The sequence below is a fragment of the Sinohyriopsis cumingii genome, chromosome 15 (genome assembly GCF_028554795.1).
Source record: "Sinohyriopsis cumingii isolate HCF-2022 chromosome 15, ASM2855479v2, whole genome shotgun sequence".
Lineage (NCBI taxonomy): Eukaryota > Metazoa > Mollusca > Bivalvia > Unionida > Unionidae > Sinohyriopsis > Sinohyriopsis cumingii.
This window is the reverse complement of record NC_142975.1, coordinates 100,705,104-100,722,023: the sequence shown is the minus strand read 5'-3', so window position 1 is coordinate 100,722,023 and position 16,920 is coordinate 100,705,104. Positions and strand designations below refer to the sequence as shown.

Genomic DNA, 16,920 nt, shown 5'->3' with positions numbered 1-16,920 from the left:
TGTAGAATTTTAGATTTTGCAGTCTTGCAGACTTAACGAGAAAAAATCATTTTGCAAGCTTGAATTTTAGATTGTCCAGGCTTGTCGGCTTGGAAATGTTCCTTCTGCAAGCATGAAGTTTAGATTTTGCAAGATTGCAGACTTGGACAACGTTATTTTGCAAGCTTGAATATTAAATTTTGCGAGCTTGCTGCAAGCTATCAAGTTTGCAGCAAGCTTGCAGACTTGAAATATTCCTTTTGCAAACTTTTGCGAGCACCCTTACTATCTTGTGCACCTTCAATTAGCTCATCGCAAGCGTGTCTCAAGCTTGTGGTAAGCATGCATTTTGGTTTGCGTGGCCTCTGACGACCTGAGTGACCAACAACACTAGTTTAGGTGGTGGCATCAAACCATATATTTATATGTACAATTTGCTATACATTTTCACACAGTGTTTAATAACAAAACTTATTTATAGTGGTCTTTTAACCAATTGTAATGATGCAACGTTTGCAGTATGACAATTTCTACTCAACGTTCATCATTTGGGTGAAAACATTTCCTTTGTTTTGTTGATACAGATGTATCATTTGATTTCCTTTCAAATTTCTGACCACATCATTGGATGACAGTCTTCTTAAAAGTTCATTAAGGATGTATGTACCGCAGCCTTTTATGAAAATTCATGTTCACAGACCATACTTAACACTGGAAGTACAGTTGATGTTTCTATCGAATGAATGACGTTCAGGTACTCTTCATTTATTGCAATAGTTTTCTCAGCAATGCTAAATGGGGTGATTCTCTGGTGTATGCAGATTCCAGTGATGTAAATAGAAAGGTTGCTTTCTGTAATTGATGCCAAATATCTGGTCTGCAAAGACTATTCAATGGTAACTGTATTATGCTTATTTTTTTTTATCTTGTGGGTATGGGTATTATTCTCAAATAGTTAAAGATAGACTGATGCGTAGTTACTCTTGTCTCATCCAGACATAATTATTAAACCTACCAAAGAAAAAAAAACTTTAAGTAAAAAAAAAACAACATATTTACTGATTAAGGAATATGACGACTGAATGGATGTGGAAACGATACTTCCAGTGGAATGATCACAATATTGGGTAGTTTGAAATTGTTTTTCAGTATGCTTAGCTTTCATTGTGACATCACAGTGCACAACATACAGCTCGGATTGTACTGAATCACACCTTCAGGTTCATTCGGTCCAAAAATGTATATGTACTTGAACATTGATTTTGCTATATGCACGTGTCGGGGCATCTAAGTAATGACCTTTGTAAAGAAAGTGGATGTATAAGAATCCAAATGAAGTGAATACTTGCCACCTACAGGTATGTTGAATCAAATTCTATAAAATGACAACCGTTACTGTAATAGTAGGGGTTGAATGTCTACATGACTTGTGTGACCTTTACTACAGGTGTCATATGAAACCTTTGTCTGTCTTGCAACTGAGATTTGGCTAAAACCGTGGATAAAACATAATTAAAGAAAAATATACAACCACTGTTTTCTATATTGTAGAATTTTTACATATTGCATTTTTAATGCTAAAGATAAGACTGCCAGACTCGTGTTTGCCAATGATTGGTGATGTTTAATTGATGAAGCACAACAAAACATACATCGGTAATCCATGTTGATATGTAGCAGGGCAGTTTTATTATGGTTCATAATGTAATCAATGAAAAGAAAATGCAGTGAACAGATTAAAGATATTCCTCAAAAGAGTTTAAAATTCCAGCAATTTGACTGTAGAGTCAGAAGGTCCAAGTTTTCATGGAAGGAAGAATAATAAATTAAGTTAAAAATGCCTGGACTCCTATTTAAACAGAGATGATGATTCCTACTGGCTGTAGAAAACATAATTGGTGTTCACAAAATAATTCTCTATCTTTTCGAACAATGGTTTTACTAGAGAGCTGTAGACAAAGTAAGATAACTTCTAGTATCATATACAGAACACAGTTTATATTTTGGTCGGATTGGAAAAAATGTTTATACACTGGGGAATCTCTGTGGTTATGGATAATCCTCAAGTGTTCTTATATTTTCCCTTGGAGTTCCCATTAAGTGTCACCTACATATTGTTTGCCACATTGATGGCAGGTGAATGAATAGATGACATTTTGTGCCGTATAAGCGAGTACCTGACAAATGATCAAAAAAGAACAAAGCTCACTAGACAAAGTCTATATATTTGCATGAAAAATACCCAGCCATAAATAAGAAATAATCAATGGCTGTTGTTGTTGTAGGATTTAATGCCATTCATCAGCACAAGATAGGCTATACATGGCGGCCATCATAAATGGTGGAGGAAGAACCCAGGAAAACCCAGGAAAGAACAACCGACCCACGAGAAGCTCTACTGGCAAGCTTTCTCACATACCCACATTGGCCGAACCCAAGACACAAACCCAGGCAGACAGGGGTGAGTTGGCAGTGGTCCGTAACGGATAATGATTTAGACCAATCAGGGCCCCAATATATGGCTGGAAAGGAATGCAAATAAAAAGAGAGATAGAGATGTTAACAAACTTGAAGGAAAGGTTACTTTATCAATAATATGATTTTCCCTGTCCCCACATCATGCTCAACTAATTCATTCATGAACAGAACTATTGAACAACGCTAATATTAATGCATGCCGTTAAATGTTTGTTCTATGTTCACAACAGACATTGCAAGCAAATATTTGTATTGCATACTAATATGAATTACTTTTTTATATTTTCAGTTTCTGATCAGACAACAAACAGCAGTAAGTTAATTAATTCATTATCTTTCTCTTTCCCTCTTTGATGCATGCAACTTTACAGATTTCCACAGAGTATCAAAGAGTCTGATCAGTGTCCAAGACTCATTTGTAATCAAGTAGAGATTTTGATTATTTATTTTATGTTGAAATTGCTTTATTATTGTTTGCTGAAATTCTTAGAAATAATCGGGATTCACGCTGTCTTTTCTACATCGAGTACACACTTCCTATTGGTCAAAACTGAAGGCATAAATATTTCAGAAAAACTAAATCATTTGTAAACATAGTTATACCATCTGGCATTTATAGAAAACACTCCCTAATTTTAACATGTTTGGATAATTCTTGAACCATTATCAAATGTACGGCAGGTGTTCATTCAATATCAATTTTATTCAAAAATCTTAGACAGATAGCACACTTTAAAAACAAATACAATGAAATATGTCTTGCCATAGACCAGAAGAGCTTATGTTACGATCTTTTGTCCATTGGCACAAGTCTGGTGCTACCACTCCTCGTACCTACTTGAAGGATTGCCATGAAACTTTGCACACACTTTTATCCCATGGTCTAGTTGGTCCTAAATGACAATAGTGCTGCTCGAACATCCAGAATGGTCTTTGTGGACCGTAGATATTTAGGTCATTCAATTTTGTTAAATTTAAAAACATGTTTTGAATACAGAAGTCAGTTTAGTCAGTTAATCTGGATTTCAGTTTTTATTGAGAAAAAAATCATAGTATCATATATACAGTTGATAGTGATATTTTGCATTAGGCCTTGAACTTGACCCTGTCTCACAGCAAACTGTTGAGCAGAAAATGACAATGCCCATGCACCTATGCTCATCTGATAAAGGCTTATCGCTCATGTAAATGACTTGTACTTATAAAACAAAAATGTAGGTGAAGCATGAATTAATGTTACATTCATTTATACTGTACTTGTACAGCCTTACATTTAATTTCTTATGCAGAGTATGAGCAACTTAAAATGATGTACCAATTACATTTAAGTGAAGCATTCATGTCAGCAAGCTATATCGTTTGTTATTTTTGTTCCACCCATAAGGGCAATTGCTTTACTTCCAAATGCGTATTAAATGAAAAAGTAACAAGTGTTATTTCATGCCTAACTGTATGAATATATTTAGCTGTATTGTAATAAACGCGGCATAAAATGATGTGGCTATATTGCCTATACGCTTTTTCATGGCAAATGTTGAAAATGACCACATATGTCAGAATAATTTCCAAAATCAGACAATCTTGAATCAGGCAGCAAATTCAACCAAACCATAAAGAATTCATGGAAAGTTAGATTTAACAGTAGACTATTCTAGACAATCAGTTTAACTGTTAGCAGCATAAGTGATCTATTTTGTTATGAATAATAAAGATATATTGTTCATTAAGCCTCCATCAAAGCTACCAACATTTGTATTATAACCGTTGCATATACATATCTTCGCTGGTGCATTGGCATTGTTGCCAAGATATTGCAAGCTATCCGTTTAAATCTTTTCTATTGTTTTGTCTTTTATCTCAAACACCTGGTACAGTACAACGTCCTTAAAGTTTAGGAACCCCACACATAATGCTCCACAATGGATCAATAAAATACTAAATCATCACTGTTCCTTGGCTGGAACGCTGATGGCATATCCACCATGGAGTAGTTCATCGACATTATTGACTGACATTGGAACAGCTAATCAATGAAAACCAACCAACGCAAAGACCAAGATTTCATGAATGATTAACAGTTAAATACCATTACAGCACTGATCGATCATTATTTTGATTCTATTTAGATAACTTGTTAGTAGTATTTATTTTTATATGTCTTGCATACTTCATACATTTAAACAACTTACATGCTAACTTGGCAAGACGATCAGCTAGTTGAGCTTTTCTTGTACATTATACATCTATTTTTCCTATTGTTATGGAAAGTAATCCTTTGTAGCATGGATAAATAAATTCCAGATAGCAGCAGCTTTTATTTAAAAACACAAACACAATTAGAAAACAATAAATTTGTACTTAAATGCTAACCACGTGCATAGTTCTTAATTGGTAATAGCCGAGTTGCAAGATTGAACATATATTGCACAACTATCAGTTAGTTCAATTCTGAATGCACGTGTTCAGTAAGGGACTTTCCATTTAATTTTAATGGGACTAAATTATTATTTCTGACTATGTATTGTTTTCGTTCATTCATCACAACATAATTTTGTTTCATGTACAGCAAGGAATGGCATAGTGTCCTTTTTATACCGCATGTCAGAATAAGACAATAGTGTTCATGCATTTACTCACCCCTTGTTGATGCTTAAATGTTCTCTCCCTAATAAAGACTTCAGTGGATGTTCAGCAAACATCAAGACAGTGACCTTTGTATGCGCTGTAATAAGATGTTAGCATCAGAAGATGATGTCAAATTCAGCTTGGGAAAGGTGTATTGCTATCACACAAATGACCTGGCATGTTCCACTTGACAGATGCCCATCATACTATGGTGCAATCATTAACAACAGACGTTTTACTGATTGATATTTGAATAGTCAATAAATGATAACCACCCACAGAAAGACTGTAATGCCATGCGCTATTTACAATCAGATATCAAATTAAGAATCAGGCGATCTTAATATATGTCAAATAAATTGGGACAATAACAAAATAAAAAGAAAAAGGTATTTTCTATTCTGTACATTTAGCAAAGATTAATTGACTTATATTTTCCCTTTTACACGACTGAAATAAATCTGAACAAACGTATGCACTGGCTTGACAAGAAGCACACCGTATTGATCTTTTCTTAAACATTGTAAATTTATCTTGAAATGTAATCTTCTAATGTTTACACACTGAAAGAAAATCAACAAAAAAATGAACATATTCTGAACGGACAAATCATGTAATGATGCAGTCACGAGGCTGAATATACAGGCTTGTTCAATTTTAACTAGACACATGTACTGCAAAGGACTGGCTAATTAATTGATTGGGCTAAATTGTTATTCCGAAGGGGATATATTTGTTGTTTCATTCATCACAAGATACATATTTTTGAAGCAAAAAAAAATGGATGGCATTATTCCCTTTCAATCATACAAATCTCAAGTTCAAATTGCCTATTTTGCACACCTTTATTGGGTATCATGCATCCTTTGAATAAAATAGACACATAGACTTTTGCGTTTGGTGCATTAATGAGGAAAGTTTTGGCCCTTTTGAAATTGTGGACCTCCACCCCCAAACACTTGACCTGATATGGCCATGCTCGTTCGTGCATGGTATAGTTATCAAAACTTGTGCAATATTGTTTCACATCAGTCAAATATGAATGCAGTTTTGTTGTACAATGTTTGAGGTCTATTGTTGTCATTCTTTTCACTGCAGAGACTGCAATAATACTGAATGTCATATGATACTGAAAGTATATTTTGCAAAATTCTGTCTCTTTTTCTTTTCTTTTTTCCACAGTAGAGTGGTTATTAAAATCTTTTGAATTATGGTCTCGTGCTTTTACTAGTATGTACTAGTAAATATATGCATTAAGGAATGTAAATGATAACTATAAATAAAATAGAGGATGCTTATGATGTAGGAATTTTTAAGTCATGTCAATCAGACGTGTATCAGGTCATTGTGATATAACATGTCAGAGAACATAAAGATTCGTCACTCTGCTGACTCTATTTACATTGTTTATCCATTTAATGAATATCGGTGTAATCATTGGCAATTGTCCACTTATGCCACTGGGAAATTTGTAATAATTATGTCCTTAAAGCACCAGTGTTTCTAAGCCCTGCTGATTACAAATGGTTTTAGTTTCTCACATGTATCACTGCACAATAGATGTTCCTATGTTACGTCTTTCCCTGGTTTCTTCATTGTTTTAGTACAGATTGATATTCATTGATCAGACTAAATTTATCCTGTTCAATCCTGAGATGCATTGCTGACTGTTATGACATCTTGACATAAAACTGAAGACAAACGACAGTTTTACCTACTTAAATACATGTATGTAATGATTTTCTCTATTGAAAATGACTTGATTGAACTAGAATTTTAGAATGCTGCTATGTCAGTTTTGGTCAGCAATTTGCATATGTAGCATGACCATATGCCTGGTTAATAAAGCCCCGACAGAGCTGCCAACCCACCAGACTCGCAATCAGTGAAAAGAGGGATAAAAATTGCTGAATTGTGAACACAATTAGTGAAAGTTTAAAGCATGACACTAGCGTCGTCAACTTTGGTGATCAGTACAGGATTATATGAATATCCCAAAATAAAAATAAAACATTATTTACATTGATTACATGTACAAATTTATTTGCATCCAAATGCATGTGTACTGATCTACATAAACTTCACGCTATTTGTCATAATTTCATGCAATGGCAGGCTTCCTCAACTGGGCTATGATACATTTGTTTTCAAAACAGTTCAGGCTTCTTGTTTGCTTTTAATCTTGGCAGCTATAATTGTTGCAAATTTTCAGCACCTAAGGAGGCACTAAAATTTATCTTTTGTTCTGAATAATAGGAAATACTCTTTTACTTTCATTGTTGCTGATTCTGCAGCTGAGAAAGGCAGATTATATTCAACACGAAAATTCACAAACAATGCTTTAGCATTGGTAGCTTGCAGCACTTGAGCAGGTTGTTCCAGAGCTAAAATCCGCTGAGGGTGCTCGTAATTTTCCCAATATGTGTATGCTTTTTGTTAGCAGTGTGCCTTTCAAATTGATCTTCCATATGCCCACGTATGTATTATTATATAGTACATGTAATATATACATATATATGACAGGTAAATTGTAAGCAACGATACAATCCCATGTGTACATTCCCAATTACAAAATTCGCGGCATGCTACTGTGTGAAAAGCATAATGTACATCGATGGCTGAATGCAAGGCCAATTTTTCGTGTACTACAATCTATGCTTCACGCTCTGTGGAATACATACCTTTTCGATTGGAGGTGAAAACATTTTAACTGTAGTGTAGCTTAATGACAAAATTGAAGATGGGACGTCGAACGATTAACGAATAGTGGTGTTGGCGCATGTGCAGTAAAATATAAACTCAAGCAAATCACGATATATGCTAATCTTTCAATATCTCTATAAAATAATACACTCGAAAAAACAGTCTTCATTTATTGTTTGTTGTAAAACAATTACAGTTGCTACCTCTATGTACATGTGGCATTTGTTTTAAAAAATCAGTTGGGCCCCCCTCTTCTTCATGAGCTTTTCTAATACTTATGTTCTAAATATAGATTATATACTTTATAAGGCTTGCTACAGGGTAAACAGTAGTATAGTTCTACTAACATCACTACTAGCAAGCAATGCGGAGCTGTTATTGGCATCAGTAACTACTGTCTCTATTTTTACTAGCGCTTAATGGGATATAGCTATTTCATTCCTGATTTAAACGGATTGAGAATTCGTGAATTCGTGACATTTTTCATGCGGCATAAATCCATGAATCGCTATCGAGAGTCATGACATTCACGCCAAAACTGTGAGGGTTGTCTGCCCTGATATTTATTTGGAAAAACAAACAATATTATGTTGATCATGTCGACAAATGTAAAGCATCTGTTGCAGTTTTATAATCAGCAGATGAATTCTTTCTCAAATGGCTTACCTACAAGCATTTTATTTATTAATACATGTAATTAGCTTTGAAAGTTGGATCTTTTGTATGGTGCAAGGACTTCTAATTAGTTTCCTGTCGGTTTTGATATGTGTATGCATGCATGTCAAGTGTTGTTTTGTTTATCTTGTGGGCCTTTGTGACATTTTCCAGGTCCTTGTTGCAGTACCTTTGTTAACCTTAACTATTCTGTTGCAGCATGTGTCCATAATTAGCAGCTAAAATGTATTTCCAAGTTTCAAATGAGTTTTGGTGTTATGGGATGTTTGTAAGTGTAAAATTGAAATTTGAGGTAGAAATTCGCTTTGGTATACTATGTGCGGGTGGAAGTGATTCTGAAAGGATTACATTGATTATAGACTAAAGCATAAAGCATAGTAAATTTGGCTTTCATTGTTTAAAGTTTATCAATATGTCTAAAATGCCAAATGCTTAGCAATCTCAATATCATATGAAATTAAATGAGAGACTGACAGGAATTAAATACTTGTAATCAGGTTCAAAGGATATGAATATATTTAATCCAGCCCTTCCAGTAAAGCTAATTTTAAAATCTACTGTGGTGGCAAGAATGACATTATGTATCATACAGCATATTAAATGCAGCAATAAATATGCCATCACTGAAATCATTGTTCACGGAAACTTCATTAAATATGGATAAAGATAATAGATGATAAGATGCTGCTTGCTAGCTTTATAGCCAAGCATAATCTCGTGTTTACAGTAGCAGAACAGTTTTCAGATTTAGTGAAAATTCCTAGATTTGGAAGTGTATACAAAAGTTCTCATGCAAACGAATGAAAACTACTCATATAGTGACCCAAGCTTTGGGTCCATATTGGGATACAAAAAGTCGTTAATATGTGCGGCAATGCAAAATTTGGTATCCTCATTAAAAAGCATTGCTCTTGTAAAGTCAAATCTCCCAACCAAATTTTGCAAGTTATTTGTCCTAATTTAACTTCTATGTTCTGTTAAATGTATTTTTGGATTGTGCTTTGTTTCAGTTAAGATGATCCTTTCAGAAAATCGTCTTGTACAAAAAAATTATGCTAAAAGACTAGTAGAACTTATTGCATTTTTTATCATTTTCTCACTTGATTAAAAATGGAATATAGGCTTATGCTTTTGCGGTCATGGGGTAGTACTAATGAGATGAACTTGCATCTGATTGGATCTTGTTACCAATATGGAGACTAAATTTTTCACCCACTTTAAATCATGTTTTGTTTAATTTATTTAAAACATGACAGATCCCATTATATGCGAGATTTATGCATACTAATGAGGTGATCTGGATCTGATTGGTTCAGCTTGTATCATATTGCAGACAATACGTGTGACCTGTGTTTTAAGTTTTCTCTCAACTGGAGACATTATTCTTCACGTACAGTATTCCCCGTGGCATCATTAATGCAACAAGTACTATTCCTTTATTTACTATTCATTATGCAGCTATGCATTTAAGTTGAATGAATACACCTCTGTCTTCTACAGCAAAACTGATATTAACCCCTGCTTATAATCTTCAAACTTTACTGACCCCAGACATTATGACCCTGCAGCTCATCTTGAATTATGACATGATATGCTTCATAATTAGCTTGGATCTTAGGCACAGTGACAAGAAATATGTTTACTTTGCTCAGATGATCTTCTTGCATAATTTTCCAGAGTGTATGAGCCCATATTGACCTCTCTGACAGTGGATCGTTTTAGCGTAACAGTTGCACTTGGTTATACTTTTCAAGGCCCTGTCTTAATGTGTCCTAGTCATTGTCAACAGTTGCATATTGGTATACCCTCTGTTGATCTCATCTTTCTTGTATATACTAAACCCCATCCATAAAAAACTGACCACTTAAGTGGCCTAAGTGGTTCGAGTATCCACCTCTTATATGAGAGGTCACGGAATCAAACCCCATCTAAGTCATACGAAAAACATGGTACTAGCAGCTGCCTTGCTAGGCACTAAGCATTAGGGGATTAGTGTTAAGATGGTCAGCCTTTTGTCAGGATAATGATACTGGGTGGAATGTAATGCTACATGTCTGCAACATTGTGCCTGGTGATATACATGACTATAAATCGCCACATTGCAGACATCGAAGTGATATGACTCAAAACATGTAAACGCTATGTTAAAAAGCCCAATTCACACACACTATAAAACTTCTTTTACAGAAACCTCTTCTGCCTTGAAATAGATAAGACTAAATTTTCAGAGAAGGGACTTCACTCTTCAGAAACTCAACTCTTTCACTTGAGGTTTGAATCTTGTCATTGTTCAAAATATGGTTCATTGGTTGTATTGAATGTGGTCCATACAGACTTTCATTACATTTCTCATATTGTTACGAGTCTATGCTCTTAAAATATGTAACAGAAAAGAGTGAAGACAACAAGCTTTGCAAAATTTAACAACTAATTTATTCCCCTAGAATACGAAGTACAAATGAGAATAAAAAACTTAAGGCATTGCAAAGCCAATCCTAAAAGGATCCGATAATTAAAAACACAAGTCCTAATACTAAAAAGTCCCGATGAAATCCTAAATTGAAGGCGATAACGTGTCTGTTGTAGTCAGCAAAGTTCTGATGTGATGTATCAACGGTATCTTGTTGAATCACATAAATTTTATTCCAGTTTTGAATTCAGTATAAATTCCAATGAATGTCTTTATCCAGTAATTTTGTCAGATTACTTTTGTGTTTCCAGGGAAAATAATCACTTGAATTAAAAAAATTGAAAAAAAATAGAATTTTAACCCAAACTGTACACCACATAATACAACTTGACTTGTCAAGTGTTTCTAGCCCAACTGACAATCCTTTATCACAACTTTAATTATATGACTAATTCGTATACAAAACAGACGCCCAGATGAGGGACAAAAGTTCATTCTTATGGAAAAATAAAAATTTGTTACCAATTGGCACATGATAAAATATCACGTTATCCACGTATGACCTTGACTCAACTTATGATTCTTAATCTGATAACGATATAAAAAAAATTAAAAGAACGTTTATCAAAACTGTCACTGATTTTAGAACAAGGTCAGCGACTAGATATCATGTTTATATTAATAGTTGATATACATCAAATAAATAAATTAAAAACATCAAACAGAACTGAACTCAGTTCTGAACAATATCAAATCCAGTAAACGATGTTACATTACACTAGCATGCAATGAAATATAAACAAAATTTGAAACCAAAAAAACAATTAAATTAAATATACATACCAATATTTTCAAAATGCCTATTCAAACGATTTGTGATCACTTATAAAAAATTGTTAGCCCACACCTCATTCCTTGCATGAATTGATCCATTACCAGTATGTATTCATTCTAGCCCCCATTGGCTTAGCAGGCCAGGCGCTGTATTATATTTCCATATTTGTCCACACTTTCAGAATTCAGTTGTTTCTTTTAATATAGTTCAGAGAAATACATTCTTGGTACATCGTCCAGGCAAGTTCTTTCCTTAAAGTTTCATTAAGTATATCATAAGATGATTTTTCTTCTTCATTATGATTTTCACTTGGCCTCTTAGCAGTGCTGCATTATATCCAGGTCTAAAAGAATTCACCTGTTTGCTGTGGATATCCTTTCAAACATTGTATGTCATCTTTCAAAGTCATTGTTCGTTTTCAAATACATATTTGGAGGTGTTATTGTTGATTGTTTCAGCTCCATTTTGTCAGAGTACAATAAAATGCTATTTCATCTGTTCTTTTAACTTTTTTTTAATCTTCCCATTGTCCACCAAGAATAATAATTTTGAGCTCCTCACATCCAACTTGTGAAAGCAGTAACGTCTGGAGGCTTATTGTTCACATTTTGTTTATTCCCAGTAGCATCAGTATCACGAGTATATCCTTCTTATTCATTTGCATACCTTTACACAGCTATGTATAAAACTTCTATCTTCTTCATCCAGAACTGATCTAAACTCTTGCTATCTTGAAACTGTACTGCTGCCCCAAGTCCTTTTGACCCTGCAGTCTCCTGTGTTTATGCCATCTCTCATCTTAATAAAGCACATTTTTGTATATCTACCTTAAAGTGGAACATATTAGATAATGATGTTGTTTCTTTGTCTGTTTTATCATTTTGGTTTCTGGACACTAACTTTAGTAATCCAATATTTACAATTACCGGACTTTGTGAATGGCATGCACTTGAGATAATGAAGAACCATATTGATTTCACGCTCAAGACCACATAGGTCAAGGTCATTCTGAATGGAAAAAGGGAAATTGTTTCTGCACAATAACGTCAGTCCTCTTCCATCTGCCAAATTATGAGCGTAGCTTTCTCTTGGAGAAAGCCTGCTGCTTTGTTCTTTCTGTTGTCTTAAGTTTAAAACCATTTTTCAACACACACTAAGTTTTACATGGTGGCCAGAATAGCTGTGGAGGAAGAACCTGGATAAATAACAGTACACTACAGGAAGATACTGGCAGTTTTCTCACAACTACCCACACTGGCCGAGCCTTAGAGTGGAACCCTGGTGGGCAGAGATGTGATGTCAGTTAAGGCAAGCACATTACAACAATCTGCCACCTGGGGTCCCAGAAAGCCTGATACATTTTATTCTTTATCCACAGTTCTTGTTGAAATATTACAATCATTTGCATCCTAAAATTAAGTTAATTTAGCAGACAAGATATATATCTGTTATAAAACATTCACATCTATATTTGAAGATCAGGTATACATGTATTAGCATTGCTATATTACATTTGTTTATTCTCTCCACAAGCTTTCTTAATATAAACACCTATACTTTTCTTTCTTTATGTGTGTAATTATTGCCAAATAAGAGGTTAAGAGTTTAAAATTTGTGGCAGCAGCTACTGAATTCTTTGCTTTTTATATTTATGTTCAAGGAATAGGTTTGCTTGATCAATAAAGGACAGGCAGCAGTTTTGAGATATACATTGTTTGCACTTTTAACTACAGTATGGATGAGACTGCACGCATTTATTCAGAGCTCACTTTCCCTTCTTCAGCTTCAGATCTTCTTATGATGGTTGTTCTTCTGCTTTGCTGCCTTCATCTAATCATAAATGTTACTCGCTATAATGTAGCCTGTTCATCTCAGCTATGATTTCAATAGCAGAGGGTCGATAGTTGTAATGCATGCCCATATAATAGCCTCAATGTGTGAGACCCTGTCCTGCCAGCTTACTCTCAGCTTCCTCAGTAGCCCATATGAAAATGATTCAGCATCTCTACACCATCCAGATTTTGCAAGCATATATCAGGGTAGACAAGACAGTGGTTTATAGACATTAAGTTTTGTTTTCAGACTGATACTAAGCACCCCAACACATTTGCACAGTCTGTCAAAGGCCACATTTGCTTTAACAATTATAACATTGGTTTAGTCATAAATGAGGACTGCATGCAACCGTGTGCTGCAAAGATAGGTGAACGTTTCCACTGCCAGAAGGGTTTTACCATTTCCTGTAATTGTACGCTCTAGGTAAGGCTTTCCTAGTTCAGTTTGGTGCATCACATCTGTCTTCTCGATACTGATTTTGAGAACAACTTTGTCACAGGAAGGCGCCAGCAAACAAATGGCACAGAACATCATTCTGAGACAGGAAGGGGCCAACACATAACCTTGCTTGACTGCATTGGTGAGTGAGAATGGTTCAAAAGAGTTGCTATCATCTAAGACGTTAGTTAGCATCCAATCTTGAAATTGCTGAACCATCACAATGAATTGTTAAGGGAAACTAAACGTTTCCTGGATCGTCAAAAGACATCCATATCTGAATTTGTCTGAGGCTTCTGTCACATCGATGAATAGCATGTGCAAGGTAGAGTTCTATTCTCTTCCTGTCATGTCCCCTAAAGTTGATTAGCTGCAAACACCATGTCTGTGAACACCTCGTCCTTTTCTGACGCCACGATAACTCTCAGGCAGGAGTTCTTAATCAATGGCAATTCAGCAGAATTCTGGCAAGGATTTTACTAGGTAATGACAGCAAGGAGTTGTGCTAATGGCTGTCACAGTTTGTGAGCTGCTTTTCCATTTATACAAGTGGACAATAGATGCATCTTTGTACTGGTGTAGTCCATACTCATGTGAAATGTTCAGTCAACATATGTGTCACTTGTTAGTCTTTGACTATAGACTTATACTGGTATTACATCTGATGGTATTACATCTGCTTTGAAAGAGTGATAGTTGTTTTCAGTTTCAGTCAGTATTGGAGGACGAACAAATGATATGTTCATTTCCACAATGGGCATTTCAGTCTTTTCTCTCCTAATGGACAGATGGCTGTTGATTAAGGCTTTCCTTCACATTCTCAGGGTTTATATCATTTGGATCTGGTTGGCTGGACAGTTCTTTGACAAATGCCTGTTTCACATTATCCTGTTTATGTTTGGAGATATGAAACTTTACATGCACTTTGTTTGCCATGCAGTCGCCTGAATCTGGATACTGAGCATGGGGACTAGGAGCCTGAGGTCACCCAAGTGTAATAAAGTGTGTGATTAGAGTTTGGAATAAAACCTTTCCTTGATTGACAAAACTTATTCTGATGGACAAAAACGAGTCCTGTTTTCTGTTCTTCTCAAAGCCTTGGTCACTCAGATAACCTGCCAGTCTCAACTTCTAATCATGACATAGTCAAAAAGATGCCCGTGTTGGAAATGTGGAGGCAACCAAGACATCTTGTTGCGATTTGACACGGGGAAGACCGATGTTAAGACTCTTTTGGCTGTAAGCTAAGTGACAGACGGAAGCAAAACCATAAAGGTTTGTAAATCATAACAAATAATTTCATTATCAAAGTTATACAATACAAATGTAAGAGGCACTTATAGTATTATGAATTAAGTCCAAAATAATCCAAAATATATTATATTAAAAGCAAGTCCTAGAGAACTGAACATTCTACATGAATTTCAGATTCTCAGATTTACTGGTTTGCCAACAGTCCTAATGGACCACAATGGCATTGCTCATAACTTTTTTGAATAAATTCACAATAGTACAAGAATCATTTTTATAATCAAATAATCACTTTGTAATTCCAGCAAAAATTTCAAACAATAAGGTTTCCTCTCAAATAATATCTGAAAACAACATTAAAACAACAACAGGCTTATATTGCAATCAAGAATGTTGGAAATAGGAATGAAATAATTGTCCACCTATACCTGTTGATATATAGACTTAGTCCTAAAATGCACTTTTCTGCTACCCAATACATGACATTTTTCAAGTACCCCAGGATATCACATTTTGCAAAATAGATGTGTTGAGAAATTGTAGATGTACACTTTGTAATTGGTGTATACATCATTGAACCACCCTTATTCAAATTGTCAAAGCATTGTCCTAATTTCTAACTTCTTAGGGTCTGTCCAATTAGTACGTATGCATGGGGAGGGGGTTAACCCAAATGCGTGCGTTATGTATGGGGTTCTACTGATAATGTATGTGCGCACAAGAAAGGGGGGGGGGTGAAATCTCAATGATAATTTATCTAATACATAGCCTGTTCGACTGGGAATAGTCGGCATTTGAATTTTAGCGGACACTAGACAAACTTGTTAATGTTACGCAGCTTATTTATTTGATGTAGTCAGACGTTGAACATCGGTGGACTGTTTTATTAAACATGTTAATATTATTAATCCTTGATCGTTTCTGCATGGATTAATTATAGGCCTTTCTATAGAATTGGGGTGTTGTAAAGAAAGGCAGCTGCTAGAACCAATTTTATTAGTCTTGGGTATGAGTTGGTCGGGGTGCGAACACGCAGTATCCTGTATCTCAGGTGAACACCTAGCTAAAAGAGGTGTGAACCCATCTTTCCCTCAACATCAAGACCCTATCATTCATTGTCTTTCCCAGTGTCTGTATTATATATATATATATATATATATATATATATATATATATATATATATATATATATATATATATATATATATATATATATATATATATATATATATATATATATATATATTACATCTCTCGCACCACCTGGCTTGTGAAGTCATGTATAATCAAATGGTGTCTTCAGAACAAAGTTGTATCGTCATCAAGGCTGATATTCTAACCACTTTAGTGAGTAATATTTTTAACTTGCTATCTAAATTGCCATAATTCCATGCTTTTTATTTGGACTGATATTAGATCAAATACCCTTATTTCAATATATGCTACACTTGCTACATTTTTATCATTTGAATTACCTTACTATGATATTACAGTGGTTCAAAACGACTTGTATGTAACTGTTATAAAATAATTATTTTGTCTTTCTATGAGATAATGTAATATTCTACTGAGAATCCACACACTTTAATTCACTTTAATTCACTTTTTACTGATATATTTTATAAGTTCAGTACATGATATACTATTATCTACCAGAATACAAAGTAGTCTATCATGATAGACCATTTAC

The 16,920-nt window shown here is 34.7% G+C and overlaps 1 protein-coding gene across 1 annotated transcript in view; it reads left to right on the top strand.

Annotated features, from left to right (window-relative positions):
• LOC149782387 (uncharacterized) overlaps positions 1–16,920 on the top strand; it is a 184,813-nt gene that overhangs the window by 84,714 nt on the left and 83,179 nt on the right. The window contains exon 5 of the mRNA XM_089935125.1: positions 2,747–2,770. Within this exon, the coding sequence (XP_089791251.1) occupies positions 2,747–2,770 (24 nt within the window). The remainder of the gene's footprint in view (positions 1–2,746; positions 2,771–16,920) is intronic.